This window comes from Amblyomma mixtum, chromosome 1 (assembly GCF_055824585.1).
Source record: "Amblyomma mixtum isolate Tamu chromosome 1, ASM5582458v1, whole genome shotgun sequence".
Taxonomy (NCBI): Eukaryota; Metazoa; Arthropoda; class Arachnida; order Ixodida; family Ixodidae; genus Amblyomma; species Amblyomma mixtum.
Window position 1 is genome coordinate 271,796,722 of NC_143012.1, and position 16,345 is coordinate 271,813,066.

General features: G+C 44.3%; 1 protein-coding gene across 1 annotated transcript; it reads left to right on the forward strand.

The window, feature by feature from the left end:
• The first annotated feature begins 12,951 nt into the window (after positions 1-12,951).
• Positions 12,952-14,177, forward strand: LOC149371686 (uncharacterized). The gene has a single exon (XM_089585224.1). It carries the CDS (start codon positions 12,954-12,956, stop codon positions 14,163-14,165), a length of 1,212 nt encoding a protein of 403 aa, XP_089441350.1. The 5' UTR covers positions 12,952-12,953; the 3' UTR covers positions 14,166-14,177.
• Positions 14,178-16,345: the final 2,168 nt, after the last annotated feature.

Consider the following 16,345-nt stretch of genomic DNA (forward strand, 5'->3'; position numbering starts at 1 on the left):
TTAGGGGTACCGTCTATTATAGTTCATAATTATCAGATTGAATGAATGTTGGGTTGTTTTGTGAAGAATTTTTTCAACGGTTATTGTGTGGAGGTGGCTGCGAAGGAAAGCCTGTGGCTGGAATCGACAATAAGTTATCTGTTACAAAGGTGTCTATAAGCGTTTGGTCATGCCCTGGACTTACAGTAGCACTTGTAATAAAAGTGGAACATGTGAAATTGAAATGCAAAGCTCGCAAAGCACTAAAATGAAAGGATTTATCCACACAAACGTACAACAAATTTTCTCTCTTTATTTTTCCGACTTCATTCCTATGAAGCCTGCAAACTAAACAGATGCATTATTATTGCGAATCTGTGCTGCCTTAGCTGTGACAGAGCAAGGTCCTCTTTGGTCCTTCACTTAGCTGAGAATGGAAATGTTTTAAAAAAGTGACGCATAATAAGTACTTGGATTTGTTAAGCGCTCATTACAGGATGAATATTGAGGTACTCGCAGTGATATTTTCTGCAGGATACAAAAAATGGCCTGGCTTAGCTTATGGTTAAGCCTAGGATGCGAAGCATACCTCCGGCGCAGGCTGCGCGTCCGCAAGCGAGCGCACGAGTTGAGCCCCACCTTTCACAGGATGGATGGATGGATGGATAGGAGCGCCCCCTTTGAAACGGGGTGGTGGCAATTGCCACCATGCTCAGCTTTTCTTTATTTATTATTTTTTTTTTTGTTTACTGTGTTGGCAATTCTCATTAAGATTCTCCATCAACTTTGCCTACGGTTTCCTACTATTCTAACCTTATGCCACATCTCTGCTTTTCAGCCACCAATCCTCCAATCGCTTTTTGCTGACTTCCACTGCAGATTTATTTACATGACCATTGTTATCTTTAAACCCTAGGGCCTCAGAAAGAGTGACTGTGCCTGCATCGACATCCGGATGGATACCATCACATTTGATTATGAGGTGTTCAATTGTTTCCACAGATCTACCACACACTGCACATGTGTCATCTTCTTCGTTAAATTTCTTTTTGTAGCTGCGCGTTCTAAGACACCCTGATCTAGCTTCAAAAAGTAGGGCACTGCCTCTTGAGTTATCATAGAAAAATTCTTTCCTGATCTGCCTTTTCCAGAATCGATATAGTTCTACACTATGTTTCTTTTCCATTGAATTCATCCAATTTTTAACTTCCGCGTTTTTAACCTGTCGTTTAATGCTCTTTCTTTCTCCGTCCTCATGACCGGCATACTTACTGGTTAGTTTTCTAGTTCTTTTCCGCCACTGTGAGTCAACGTTCTTTCTGTATAAATATTTAAATACCTTAGCTGCCCATCTGTTATCGTCCAATTTCCTCAGGCGTTCTTCATATAGTATTTTACTCTTAGCTTCCCGTGCCTCGAACGATGCCCAGCCCATATCCCCTTGTACTGCCTCGTTTGTGGTTTTGCCGTGGGCACCTAGTGCTAATCTTCCAACAGCTCTCTGATTTACGTCTAATCTCGACTGAATTTCTGCCCTTAAGCACAGAACCGCATTGCCGAAAGTAAGTCCCGGCACCATTATTCCTTTCCAAATACCTCTTAGTACTTCATATTTGTTGTACCCCCATAATGCCCTATGTTTCATTATCCCGGCGTCTCTTCGTCCTTTTGCCCTAAGAGCCTGTTCATGCTTTTCCATGTATATCTGCCCTTCGTTTAGCCATATCCCGAGGTATTTGTATTCGGCCACTTTGGGTATTTCGTGGCCTTGTATTGTAAGCACCTGATCAGTTGTATCGTTAAAAATCATCACACCTGATTTAGTTGCGCTAAAACTGAATCCTAGAGCGTCTCCTTCGTCTCCACAGCAATTAACCAAAGTTTGTAAATCTTCCTGGCTATCTGCTAACAGTACAATATCGTCCGCATACATAAAACCCGGGAGTCGCTGCTCAACTACATTTCCGCCTAATCTGTACGATAGATTATAACCCAGATTACTTTCTTCTAGCCTTCTTTCCATATTTATCACGTAAAGCATGAACAGCAGCGGTGATAGAGGGCAACCTTGCCTTAATCCTTTGTGCACCCCTACAGTTGTGGTACTTTTTTTCCCTTCCCATGTAATTTCAACTTCATTATCTCGGTAGATTTCCTGTAGAAAATCAATTACCTCATCACCAATACCTAAATCTTTCAATATGCTCCACAGGAGTTCCCTGTTCACGTTATCGTATGCACCGCTTATGTCTAGAAAGGCTATAAACAGAGGTCTATTTTCCGCCTTAGCTATTTCTATGCATTGGGTAAGCACGAACAGGCTATCATCTAACCGCCTACCCCTTCTGAACCCATTCTGAAGTTCTCCGAGTATCCTATTCCCTTCTACCCATGACTGCATTTTTAATTTCACCGCCTGCATTGCCAGCCTGTACATAACAGATGTTATCGTAATCGGACGGAAGGATTTTATGTTCATCTTATCTCCTTTCCCTTTATAAATCAAATTCATTTTACTCTGTCTCCAGCTGTGCGGAATTTGCTGATTTGTTATGACTGCCTCCAATGCTTTTATCAGCGCGTCCTTGCTTCTTGGGCCAAGTTCATTAATCAGCTTAATTGGAATTTCGTCTATCCCTGCGGATGTGGTTTTAGGAATATTCGCTTCCGCCTTTTCCCAGTTAAGACTAGTCAGTTCTAAGCTGTTCTCTTTTGTGCTGTCCTGTGTTGCCGCCTCACTTGGGGAGATTACCCCATTGGCGTCGCTAAAAGACGCAGCTATAAATGACGTAATGTAGTCCACAGCATCGTCTCCCTCCAAACATTTTCCCTCAGCATCTATAATCTGTTCCTGCTTTCTATGATTTGTTTTTCCCAACCAGCTTATATGGTTCCAGAATTTTCTTGGCCCCCCTTTATTTGCCTCGCGAACTTCAGCCAGCCATTTATCAGAGGACTGCTTTATTTTAGCCTGGACTAGGACCTGAACTTGCTGTTTCTTTTGTCGATAAGATTCCCATTTTTTTCCTATTTCCTCTACAGATAACTGCGCCCTCTTTGCTTCTCTGTGTTCCCTTGAAGCCACCCGTCGTTGTTCGATGGCCTCCTTAATTTCCATATTCCACCAGCTTCGTGGCTTCCTCTTTCCTCTCCAGCGGTTAACTCCTTTCACTTGTTTCATTTTTGTAGCAATGAGCAGTTCCAACTGATTATAATCCCAATTTTCCATGTGGCGTTTCTCAATTATTTCTTCTATATCGGCTGATATTAGCGCTATTTGTTCATCATTTAATTTTTCGTTGTCTTTTGGACTTCGTTGCATTTCTCTTTTGACTAGGGCTCCCAACTGTAGACTAATACGTTTATGATCACTTCCTAGGCTGTCCTTCCCCTCTTCGTCTATTTCCATTATTGCGAGCTTGCTATAGATGCCCTGCGACATTAGACAGTAGTCAATGGTTGTTTGCCTGTTACGGGATTCCCACGTGATTTGTCCCTCACATTTAGTTTCTCTATTGACAATAACTAAGTTGTGCCGCTCACACAAGTCTAGCATTAACTTCCCGTTACAATCTGTGTATCCATCCAGATCCTCGATGTGGCCGTTCATGTCTCCAAGCAAAATAATACCGACACCGTCTCCAATCTGCTTTATATCGTCATTGAGGCACTTAACTAGATCCTTGTTTTCTTGCCTGCATTTGTCCCCGGTCCCTAAATAAACTACCCCTAGCCATGTCCTTTTGCCAGCAATTGTACCTGATACCCAGACATGTTCTTTGCAAGTTGATTTTATTCTTTGCCAATTTGTTCCTTGATGTATCAGCATACCTACTCCTCCTCCCTTCTTCTCCGTTGTTGTTCTGTTGCACCCTTCCCAGACATAGCCATCGATGAAAGGTGGATCTTCTAGATCCCTCAGATGTGTCTCGCATAGAGCGTACACACCTACTGCTTCGTCCTTTAACTGCTGTTCTATTTCTAGCCATTTCGCTCTCTTTCTACCCCCTTGCATGTTTATGTAACTGATCCTGGCGTTAAATTTCTTTTTCGTAGTTTTCTTTCTGGGCCTCCTAGTGGCCATTTTGTTGGGATCAGCCGCCATTGTTACATTTACATCGCTTCTACCTACACCTACGCCCTGAGCCACCGTGGACCCCCTAAAAAAGCTACCGCTCGGCCTCCCAGGCGCCTGCCTATCTCTTCTCCTACCCTTCCACTGAAATGGATGCCATCTCGTCCAAAGTCTCTGCCCGAACCTGCCCTGTGCACTTCCTTGTTTATTTCTACCACCTCAAAGCCTTTCTCGAGGCCTAACTGCCTTATCTCGCGATTAAAATTCACAACGTCTTTAGCAACCTCTGCATTCCTTCCTTGTACCTCAGGCACTGTACACACCACGATCTGCGCTTGCTGTGCTATCGCCCTTATACCGTCAACTCCCTCAGCTAATGTTTTCCCTACTTGTGCGGCGTTACCATTCAGGACATCATTTAGCCCCGCCGCTACCACTACCAAGTTACGCCTTGCAGCCTTCTCGGAAAGTTCACTTTTAGTCGCTGTCAGGACATCGTCCATTGTCTTTCCTGGAAACACCCCGACTGCTACTCGCCTATCACCCTTCACCCGGTCCAGAATAGCTCTTTTGCAGCGCCCCATGTTTGAGTCACCAGCGATAAGCACTAGGGTACTCTGCCACTCCCTCCTAACTTCCGGATCTCGCTGCCTCTTATCAGCGACTGTGCCCTCATTTCCTGGAAGTAGCCCGGGCCCCTTCTCAGTACCGCCTCTCGAATTCCCAGCTGCCACCTGTGCATAGCTGTTCCTGCCTGAACATGTCTGACCTACTGGCCCCTCGCTGTCCATGCCAGTGCAAGCCCCATCCACGTGGCTGGCGCTGGAATGCCCGCCATTGTGGCTTCCAATGGCGGTGTCAGCCGTTTTTGACTCGATCTGAGATAGCTGTACTTGAAGCTTACGCTTCTCTGCCCTCTCTATCTGTAACTCTGTTTCTAGAGCATCCATCCTTAGCACTAGTTCGCTGTTCGCCTGTTCAGCCCTGTCCAGGCGTGCACCAAATACGCAGAATTTGCACATAAAATCTGCGCCTTCGGCCTCCTCCACTGAATCGAACCGCGTTTCTTTTAAATTCACCGATTCCTCACACTCCATACATCTAACCTTCAGTAACTTAACCATCGTAGCAACACTCGATTATTGCTTGCACCAAATGCCCAGATATCTACACGCTCAAGACGAAAACACTTGAAAACACGTGCAAAATCAAATAACAGTCTGGCTACCGCAAATGCCGATCAATCACTTGGAAAAAAATAGCTATCTCTCTAAAAGTTAACGCCCAAAAAAAAACACTGAGACAACTGTCGGCCAAATAGTCCCGGCCGAAATTAGGTCACTGACCTAAATTCTATTCCTTAACCTGCACTTCCCCTAACAGCCTAAAAAACTAAACGCACTTTTAAAACTATTAAAGGAAAGTACTCATCTATTTTACGCAGACGCTCTCGCAGTCTGTCCGGTCCCGGTCTCCACGCGTGATCCGAAGAGCACCAAAAAGCTGTTGTGAAGTCAGCGCCCCTAGCGGAAGGAGCGGGAGTTAGGCCGCCGGTGGAGGCTGCGCGTCCGCAAGCGAGCGCACGAGTTGAGCCCCAGCTTTCACAGCTGTTGTGACGTCATATCACGTGGTGCGCCGATGTAGGTCAAGTGGTAGCTACGCGGCCGCGAGCGCTGCAGCAAGGAAGAGCTCGGTTGTGCGGCTAGTATGCTTCGCATAAAAAGAAAAAGATCTACGACATAGTCGTGACAGAGAGCAATTCAGCTAAACCACACCGCAAAGGACTAGCATTTTGTGCGTTACACAGACGACAGGAAGTTGCTTTCTTAATCTTCCTTCTACATTAAAAAAAAAAAATAAACATTACCCGCAAGCTTCCGCTTGAACCAAATTAAACTTTCGAAGTTGACAGCCATCGGAGCGAGAAAAGACTTGGAATTTTTTGGTGTAACATTACTTACAACTGAAGCCTTCTCCACAGCATCTGTACCCTCCGGATGGGAAGGCAGTGTAGGCTTTTGTTACCCAGCAGTTCATTTTCTCGTTGTTTGGGAGACTGAAAGTGCGAAAAGGTAAGTTTGGACTAAGTCTGCTTTCGTCACAAGAAAAAATTGAAAGATATTTGTGCTGGTAACTAGGGGTCTTTCAAATCAGGCCTTTAAATATTTTGACTAATGAATATTGTCACAAAACAAAGCAAAGTAATTTTTAATTGACTTTTGCTTCTAAAGCAGCAATTATGCCGCTGCTTAAGAGTGAAAGGCTATATTTGCGCTTACAGGCTAAGAGTTACCTGTCATTGCTCTATTGTCATTGGTTCGAATTCCAAAAGTTTACGCGGCGCAACAGCGCAGTAGATAGCCGCTGAGCATAATATGAAAAGGACGCAGTGCTGATCGAGTTAAATCTGTCTAGGTTCTGACTCAGTGTAAAAATTTTCTGAGATGCTAGAAGCATGATGAGTGGAAGTGGTAGAAATTGCTCTGTACGCGTCTTTCGGGTTATAGTAGAATTTGAAGACAGTGATCACCACGGATAAGATTTTCACACCTTTAGAATTCGAAATGATACATTGTGTCATCACTTTTCAAACAGAACTTTTAACTCTAGAACCAAAAGTTATTCCATGGTAAGCGTTAAGAATTTAATGGTGGAGACGCAAATTCCGGTATCCGTGAAATAAAAATTGTCTTTACGTAGCCGCAGTTTTCTTGTATAAACAGGTACGTTAAGAGGCCCGTGTACTGTGCGATTTCAGCGAACGTTAAAGAACCCCATGTGGACACATTTCCGCAGCCCTCCACTACGGCGCCCTTTAGAGCCTCACTCGCGTTGGGACGTTAAACCCCTTAAAGAAAAGAAACAAAATCATGTTGTCACTTCCATATTGAAGTTGAAAACGTCTCATCGGCATTATGAGCTGTTCGGAAAAAAGTAGAAGCGCTCTTTTCACTCATGCTTACGAGGTAATCGTTCGATAACTATTAGATCCGAATGTTCATCTGCCGGCCAAAATTCATAGAGTGTGACTTCTGCGAATTAGTTTTTTTTTCTTCGCACTCTGCGCGCATAACAACAGATTTATTTATTTTATTTTATTCAATACTGTCAGCTGGCATTTGGCAGCCAAGGCAGGAGTGGAACAAGCATACACCATTGTACAACGCTACGCAACAAAGCAAACACATATAAAATAAAAATAAAAAGCGAGCACAGAAGCAAGAACAAATACTGTGCGTTTCTCAAGAACATAAAAATGAAAAAAAAGAGCTTGAACAAACACACTGCATCTATAACAGAGATACGATAGCAGATAACAAAAATCTTGGTTTTTCAAGCTGACTACTTCACGCGGAAGCTCGTTCCATTCTGATGAAAGAAAGAAAACTCGTAAGCTTTAGTTCGGCATCGTTGCACTACTATTGTCGAGTTGTGTTTGCCGTGTGTTGGACGAGAAGTATTATATTCCATGTAAGAATCAAAATTAGTGTTTGTTAAATTATTAATAATACCATGCAGCAGTTTTAAACGGTGTAACTTGGGGCGGGATTGAAGAGTCTGGAGGTCAAATTGCCTTAAGTAGATTAGTGACAGATACGTGTCTTGCGTTGTAGATGAATCTTAGTGCTTCCAAACCAAGAGTCCCGTCTCATATACCTATTCTAAGTTGCGTTGAAAGGCAACGCAGAATTTTTTTTTCAGTAACATCAATCTCCATAAACTTTTCACTGCGAACGTACATCTGGCGACAATGGCCGTGACGAAGACGTCCTCTTGTCGAAACGTTGCCAGGCGCACTGAGGCTTTCCCCTCCCTTGCTGACTTTGTGATTATATGACGATAATGAACGTCAAATGTTTATTGCACCCATTCGCGGCTATTTCAAGCGAACATTCCCTAGAAACCTTCGTGAATCAGAAACCTAACATGATGGCAACATATACGAAATCCCGAACTTCTCCGTCTGCTTCGTTTACTAAGGCGCTACGCCACCCTGTTTCCTGCAATTTCTCGAACAGCTTCCTGTAGCTGAAGGCCTGGCACATCGTGTTGTAAATATTCCTCTTCCCCATCTTTCGCTCCCCCCGCCGCAGTGGCTCAGTGGTTACGGCGCTCGGCTGCTGATCCGAAAGACGTGGGTTCGATCCTGGCCGCGGCGGCCGAATTTCGATGGAGTCGAAATTCTAGAGGCCCATGTGTTGTGCGATGTGAGTGCACGTTAAAGAACCCCAGGAGGTCGAAATTTCCGAAGCCCTTCACTACGGCGTCTCTCATAGCCTGAGTCGCTTTGGGACGTTAAACCCTAATAAAACAAAAAATAACATCTTTCGCTCATTCGTTTTCCGATTCAAACGCTTGGAGTCAGATCTGCTGCCACCGCAACCTTGCAGCTGACCCTGCAAAGCCGAGAGAGAGACAGGCTGGACTGTGTCGTTTGTAGCCCCACACGAAGGTGAGAGGACTGCTCCGTTAGTCAAACACGCCGGTAAGAACGATGAAGAGCGGGCGAGCGCTTTGGAGGATGAAGTAGCGAATTTAGAGATAAAGGCTGATCGTACTGACCATCAGAAAAAGCCGAAGCGGCTGAACGCGGCGACTTTCAAAGCTCCAAAAGCGGTGTAGGAAGCCGAATGAATGCGCTATACAGTTAAGAAAATAGGCAGAGAGGTTAGGGTGCGCAAGCCTCGAGTGCAGCAAGGGAGGCTATGCGCGGTGCCTCGCTGAAAGGAGAAAAGCAAGAGAAGCCTGGAGAATGTTCAGAAGCCAAGTGCCTTGCCATTTTCTGCTGCGCTGCTACTGCCATTTATGAGCCTTCTGAGAATGTGCTACCACTTTCCTGCAACGCATTTCGTGCTTACTGCTGTTGGCGTCCACGAGATATACTACAAATTCGTGGCTCAAGCATTTCATTCCTAATTTTTATGAAAGTTTTACAAAACGAAAGTGCCTAATAGATAGCATAACACTAATATGCAACTGTAGGTTTCGTTTTCCTTCCTCTCTTGCGGTGGATTAGACCCACCCTCGGTTATTGTGGAGCGTGCGCGATCATCAACCTCCTCCTTTTTTCCTTCCCTTTTGCATTCCCTTAACACCCATTTCCAGAGCGCGATTTATGTGACCACCCAATTACACAATTACGGCAAGTATCCGCTCCTCATAACTACCTCTTGCCGGGCGCACACTTCGTGGCTACGAAAACAAACCTCCGTAAACGAAAGGAAATTGACGGGACAGAGAACACCGTCGGCACATTTCAAGCATGGAATGCATGGGGGCCCGATAAGTATGGCGACGCGGTGTGTGACTTCCCTCAGAAAGTCATCAGCGAAAATATACGGACAATAGTGGGGCTGTCTTCTGGCCTGCCGATGAAAAGAACAGAATGTAAACTTTTAGTCACCGAATGAGGTCATTATCCCCTGGGCTGGGATAGAGTGTGAGGTCATCATTTTGAGAGAATTTTCTTTAGGTATCCAAGTTTTCGAAAAAAGCGGTTTCGTTAGAGAGATGCCTACCAGTCAAACCTTCTGGGCCAGCTTTATTTGAAAAATATTGATATAAAGTAGTAACGAGGCGGACATTGTTTCCACGATTTAGCAAGTTTATGCTTCGCAAGGCTTGAGCAACCTTTGCAGCGCATTCTGCTATTTTAGCTTTTAACAAGGAATGGCAAGGCCAAGATACCACTTAGACAGTAATCTTTACAAGACTGCACGTTACCTTAGTATAGAGGTCTCCGCTCAGTACGGCTACAGAGGGTCTCTTAGGGAATGCTGTCTTTTGATGCGTTAAAGCTTGCAAATATTTTTCGTGTACAAGAGCAAACGGCTTCCCAAAGCACGACGCTCTACAGAGCCATAAACTGCGATGTTTTCCATGTTGATGACGTAAGAGTTATTGGTTGTGCGTGTCTTTCGTTCGCCTCGCACTTCAACATTCTCTCGGATGGTTAACCGGAACTTTCTACACCGATAAAGAGGACTATCTCCGCAGAGTTCAGGTGCTTCGTCGTTTGCTTTGGCTTCTGCAGCTGACTGCGACCACTGCATAGTTAACTCTCTGCCAGCGGCGCTCAGCTGCATTAGAAGCATAGGAAATGTGGACAAGCGCTTCTAATTTGTGCGACAGCTATCAGGTGTTGCACGGCGCTGAGCGTGAGAATTTATTGCGGGATGTTTGAATATTTGTTAAACCCCATTTATTTTCTGTGGACGTCAAAACTCTTCGGTGATCTCTTCAGTGCAGGCGCAGCAAACATAAAGAAAGCCATACCCTGCAGCACGTGGGAAGATTAAACCATCCGTATGAACATCTTCGCCCGCCATTATCTGGACGGTTTAGTTTTTTTCAGTTACAAATGAAATATCCCTTTTTCGTTACGCGATGTTCGCTATTTGCAGCCGACAGATCACGCCGCTCTTTGGTGGTGCTCAGGGGAGCTGGGCATAAGGAAGATTTTCAATAGGCCTCCTACTTTGAGCACTACACTCATAATGCTGAGAATGGTGCCATTTCGGAAGCTTCAAACGGAGCGCGCCGTCAGAACTCTGTCGATTCATTTCGTTTCACCCTTTAACCTTTTAGCATAGCGATGTCTATCTTCTCTTTCTAAGCGTATTCATGGTACCTATTTTTCTGTTATCTTACGACTCCTGATAAGATATTGTGCTCGGCGTAAGAAAGCAAATTGGTGATGGTTGTTGAAACGTATTCGCCTTAAGCAAGTTTTTTTTCGAAAGTTACCCTATTCAACTTTCTGGAATTCAAAAAGTTACCATGTTAAGCTAACTGAAGCCATTCATGTGGGTCTAAGCAATGCTTGTATGCAGTCTCGCTCTCTTGAAACGTCTGCAGCCGCATACAACTCAAGCCATAGTCAGTCATCTTCTATAGAATCTTTCCCGTCGGGCATTTCAAGTCGTGTTCGTGAATGCAAGGCTCAGTGGATGCGTTGTTGAGCAAGTTGGCGCATTACGAACTTGACTGGAACTTGCGCAACAACACAGTCGCAAGAGCTGACTGGAATTTCGTTAGTCATCTGTCGTCTTTCAAGTGCTTCGTCTTCGCAACAATTCCCGTTCAAACTTTAGTGAGTGCGTGTTCAATGATGTAAAGGTTAATTACCTTCGTCTGTTTCACATACTTTGCTCGGGTCAGGAAGATGGCAGAGAAAGAAAAAACCAGACAGACTTCATTCGGAGGAGAGAACTTAAGTGCCCAAATTTTTGGGGGCTTCCTGCACCAGGTTATATCCAAGCTCAAGTTAGTCTCACTTAAGCCAAGCGTTCTAGAAAGGAGAGGGGTATTGTTAGAAGCAGGTGATGAGAGGAGCTGCGTGTCACGATGAATGAAACAGAAGAACGATTTTAAAAGCAGGATAGTTTATATTTCTACCTTTGTTGACCATCAGAAACAAAAATAAATATCAGCAGCTGTAATTCTACTGAGTGCCGTGTGCACCGACCGATCTGTGAGCTTTTTCAAATAAGAAAATGCATGCCACCCTATTGCTGCGTACAGCAGGTAAGCTTACTTACTAAATTAAGCGAGTTTCGAATGTGTACCGAGAACTTCTCTTTCTAATATATACTGCACTGCTACTTTGCCTCCGAGAAAAGGCATCAAATGATCTCTGACAAACATCTAAGCAACAACAGAGGTCCAGACCACTGTCCATATTCAGCTATAAATGCCTGGTTGACATCTCATACTCCGCTGTGCACGCATTAAGAAAGAATAGCGAATTTTCTGGACAACCAAATTTTATATTTTCTACAAAGCTTAAGCAGAGATCGTAGAAGTAAAAACTAATTGTTAGCTATAGTCATGTATGTCATAACGAGCACCTCTTCTACTTTTCCTTATTTGACCAAAATGTATTGTTTAATGCGTAAGCGTCAATTGGCTCACGTGTGGCATCCACGGAAAGTGTGTACAGAAAGTGTGAACACTTACTTGAGCTTAGCCGAGTCACTGTCACTCGGTTACTCGGTAGTAACTCGGGTGAGCTCGGGTAAGTGCGGAGAAGCGTCCCGAAAGCTGCAGCCAATGGGAGGAAGCTCGGTTTCTATGGTTTTGCTTTTTGAAAATGCCAGCATTCCTTAAGAACAGACCCTTCAAAGAGAGCGCATGTATCAGCCCTGGAAGATATATAAAATTGATGCAAGCTTCTTCGGTTCGCATTTAAACACAGTGCTATTTAAATACATTGGTGGTTCTTCAATGCATTTCGAAATCAAACCAGTCTCCTTCAATACTTCCAACTGAAAATTTGTATGCTGCATGTTAAAAAAAAATATTGTAAGAGGCATGTGAAATTTCAGTTTGTTTCTTTATAAGGACCGCTGAAATGTTAGCAAAAGATCTAGGCTTTTGTTAACCAACCATCCCCATTTAACAATACTTAGTTAAAAGTGCTGTTGAAAGAGCTTCATTCGAGTCTCTTAGATGCGTTCTAGAATTTCATGCAGAGTCCGAACTCTCGAATGGAAGCAACCAATAACGGACTTGTGTCTGGGTTACCATAAGTGGCAGAACCAAGCGCAATATTAAAGAGAGCAAATTGCCGTCTGCCGTCTTGCTACTGGCGCCTGCTACTGGATCTGGCGCCGACATGGCAGCCAGACGCTTACATCTTGTTCTTCTTCAGATGCTGCAAATGATGGCGATTTTTGATCCTGCCGCGATGACGACGTGCCTTCCAATGAATGGAGCCGCTTCTACCGAGCAAGTCTGTCCTGCTGACCTGGCTTTTTTGAGTGACGCTTCGCCTTTGGACCTCACAGCGCTACCGGCGCTCGAACGTTTCATCGACTGGCAACCCTGGAATCTTCAGCACAAGCATGACCTACATAAGCAGCTGTTGTACCCAGCCACACCGGAATCTGGCGCCGACATGGCAGCCAGACGCTTACATCTTGTTCTTCTTCAGATGCTGCAAATGATGGCGATTTTTGATCCTGCCGCGATGACGACGTGCCTTCCAATGAATGGAGCCGCTTCTACCGAGCAAGTCTGTCCTGCTGACCTGGCTTTTTTGAGTGACGCTTCGCCTTTGGACCTCACAGCGCTACCGGCGCTCGAACGTTTCATCGACTGGCAACCCTGGAATCTTCAGCACAAGCATGACCTACATAAGCAGCTGTTGTACCCAGCCACACCGGGATCTGGCGCCGACATGGCAGCCAGACGCTTACATCTTGTTCTTCTTCAGGTTTGTTACTCTTACCTTTCTGTTAATGGCAAACCATTTAGGAAGTCGACGCCAGATCCCAACTTTGCTGTGTGCATGTTTTTACGCCTTCTGTACGATGTGTCCGCGAGCTGTTCAGGATACATAGGTTTGTTTAAAAGAAAGCTTTTGCTTGCGGGAGACGTAGAGCAAAACCCTGGGCCTCTGTCTGCTGAGCAGGAAAAGCAGATGTTCGATACTATCATGACAATACCAGTGATACAACAGCAACAGACCGAAATATTGGACGAACTACGTTCCATTCGGCTTGAGCAAAAGAATCTCGAAGAAAAACTAACAAAACTCGCAGAAAAAGTCAAGAGCGTTGAAGATAATGTGTCACTGGTGCTCCCGCTAAAGCCTGAAGTAGAAAGATTATCTCAAAGTTCCCAGAAACTTGCTGTTGCGTGCACGGCCCTCCAGTCATCGCACGATGACCTGGAGAACCAATCACGAAGAAATAACTTAATATTCTACGGCATCCATGACAAAGAAACCGAATCGTGGGAACAGTCTGAGACTAAAATTATCTCTTTTTGCGCTGAAAAGTTAGAGCTTTCCGTTGACGCCGCTGCTATTGAAAGAGCGCACAGACTAGGAAGATATGCGCCTGACAAGCACAGACCCCTGATCGTTAAATTCTTGTCCTTTAAAGAGAAGAATCGTGTTCTTTCAAATGCTGCCAAACTAAAAGATACTGACTGGGCGATAAGCGAAGACTATTCGGCCAAAGTACGGCAACAAAGAAAAAAGCTCATGCAGTTTGCTAAGGCACGCGGCGGAAAGTTGAAACTGCGGTTTAATAAGCTAAACCTGGACAACAAAACCTATATGTACAACATTGAAACAGACGATATCACTTGCGTAAACCAATAGCCATCACCGAGGCTTTTAGCTTGCCCACATACTGCTATTAAAAATGAACTTGTCTGCATTGTTGTTAATTGTCGCAGTCTAAAAAACAAAACTGACCAATTCTCCTCACTCTTACAAATGACAAACGCACATGTGGTGATTGGAACCGAGTCATGGCTGGACAGCAACATAAGCGATGGTGAAATATTTCCTCCATCCTATACCACGTATAGGAAGGATCGCAATGTACGCGGTGGTGGTGTGTTCATCCTCGTTCATAGCAGTTTGAAAAGCGTGTCTGTTAACCTAGAAAACGATTCCTGTGAAGCTGTCTGGTGCAAGGTACAGCTGGGCGATGGTACTTCTTTCGCAATTGGCTCTTTTTATAGGACGCCCGGTTCAACCTGCGCACAGCCATTTTTTGAACTTAGCAACACATTATTAGCCTTAGATGCAACACATATTATCCTTGCCGGTGATTTTAATATGCCCTGCGTAGAATGGTCTTCTTTTAAACCAGTAATTCGCACTGCATCGCTCTTGTATACCGCTTTCCGTGAAGTAATTGGTGCTCACTCATTATTCCAGCTTGTTCAAACCCCTACCAGACTCGGCCTTACCAGTGCTAATGTATTAGACTTGTTTTTCTGCAATGACCCTAGCCTAGTCTCGTCTGTCATAACGCTGCCAGGCATAAGCGACCACGATGTAGTTTTAGCAAAAGTATCCTGTAATGCTATGAAGACCCACTACACCCAACCACGCAAAGTGTATTTTTATGAAAAAGGGGATTATGCTTCGCTATCACGGGATCTCGACGCATTTTTTCCTGAGTTTCTTTCACATCGGCCATCTCTGGATATCGATTCCTTCTGGAACTTGTTTAAAACTAAAATTTTGTCACTGACGCAGACTTTCATCCCATCCCGCTTGATTTCAGCCAAGCGTCGTGACGATATGCATTGGATGAATAGACAGTTGCGGGCAATGATCAACCGGCGGAAACGGCTGTTTCGCAGATATTGTGATACGCCCGCACTAACTTTGTACTCCGAGATGAAAAAGCAAACTAACAACTTATCGAAAGAAATCCGTAAAGCAAAAAGGGCATACTTCAGCACACTAGGCCAACAACTAAAGACAAACCCGAAGGCAGTCTGGAAATATGTTAAAAATAAGAGAAACAGCAGGGTCTCTGCGCCTGATATACTAGACGAAACTGATTTTGGAAGGGATTCAAAAGGTAAAGCGAGAAGTTTCAATCTTTATTTCCAATCGGTGTTTTCCGATCCCATTAATATACATACTGATTTTCAATCTTCCAGCACCCTGACCAGAATGAATGACGTAGAAATTTCTGAACGAGGGATCATGCTTTTATTACAGAAAATTAAAGTTACATCAGCACCAGGGCCTGACAACATTTCCAATTACGTTTTGAAAAATTGTGCGGCTTCGGTTGCCCCGTATCTAGTTGCATTATTTCAGAAATCGTTAGAGAATTCTTCTTTACCCCTTGACTGGAGAAGTGCCAATGTCGTTCCGATTCATAAGGGTGGTGACAAAACTAAAACATGTAACTATAGGCCCATATCGCTGACGAGCGTGTCGTGCAAAACACTGGAACATGTCATTTATACTCAGTTAATTAGCCATCTACAAAACAATAGTTTTTTCTGTTTGACACAACATGGATTTAGGTCCGGCTTCTCATGTGAAACACAGCTCGTGGAATTCACACATGACATTTCTGTTTCCTTAAACTCTGCCGGTCAGGTAGATTGTATATTTTTAGATTTTAGAAAAGCGTTCGATTTAGTTGCTCACAACCTATTGCTACAGAAACTTTCAGAATTAAATATTCCTACCTCACTCTTATCCTGGATTGAAGCGTATCTTGCGGAAAGGAAACAGTGCGTGGTTATCGACGGTGTCAGCTCGGAAAGTGTGGGTGTAACTTCAGGTGTTCCGCAGGGGTCGGTTTTGGGCCCTCTTCTTTTTCTCATTTTTATAAATGACCTCACTAGTAACATTTCAAGTATAATCAGACTTTATGCTGATGACTGTTGTATCTACCGCAACATTTCTTCTGAAGCAGATGCAATTTCACTACAGCATGACCTCAACTCTGTATTCTCTTGGTGCAACAACTGGAATATGGCGCTAAATATCTCCAAATGCAATCTGGTCCGGTTTACAAA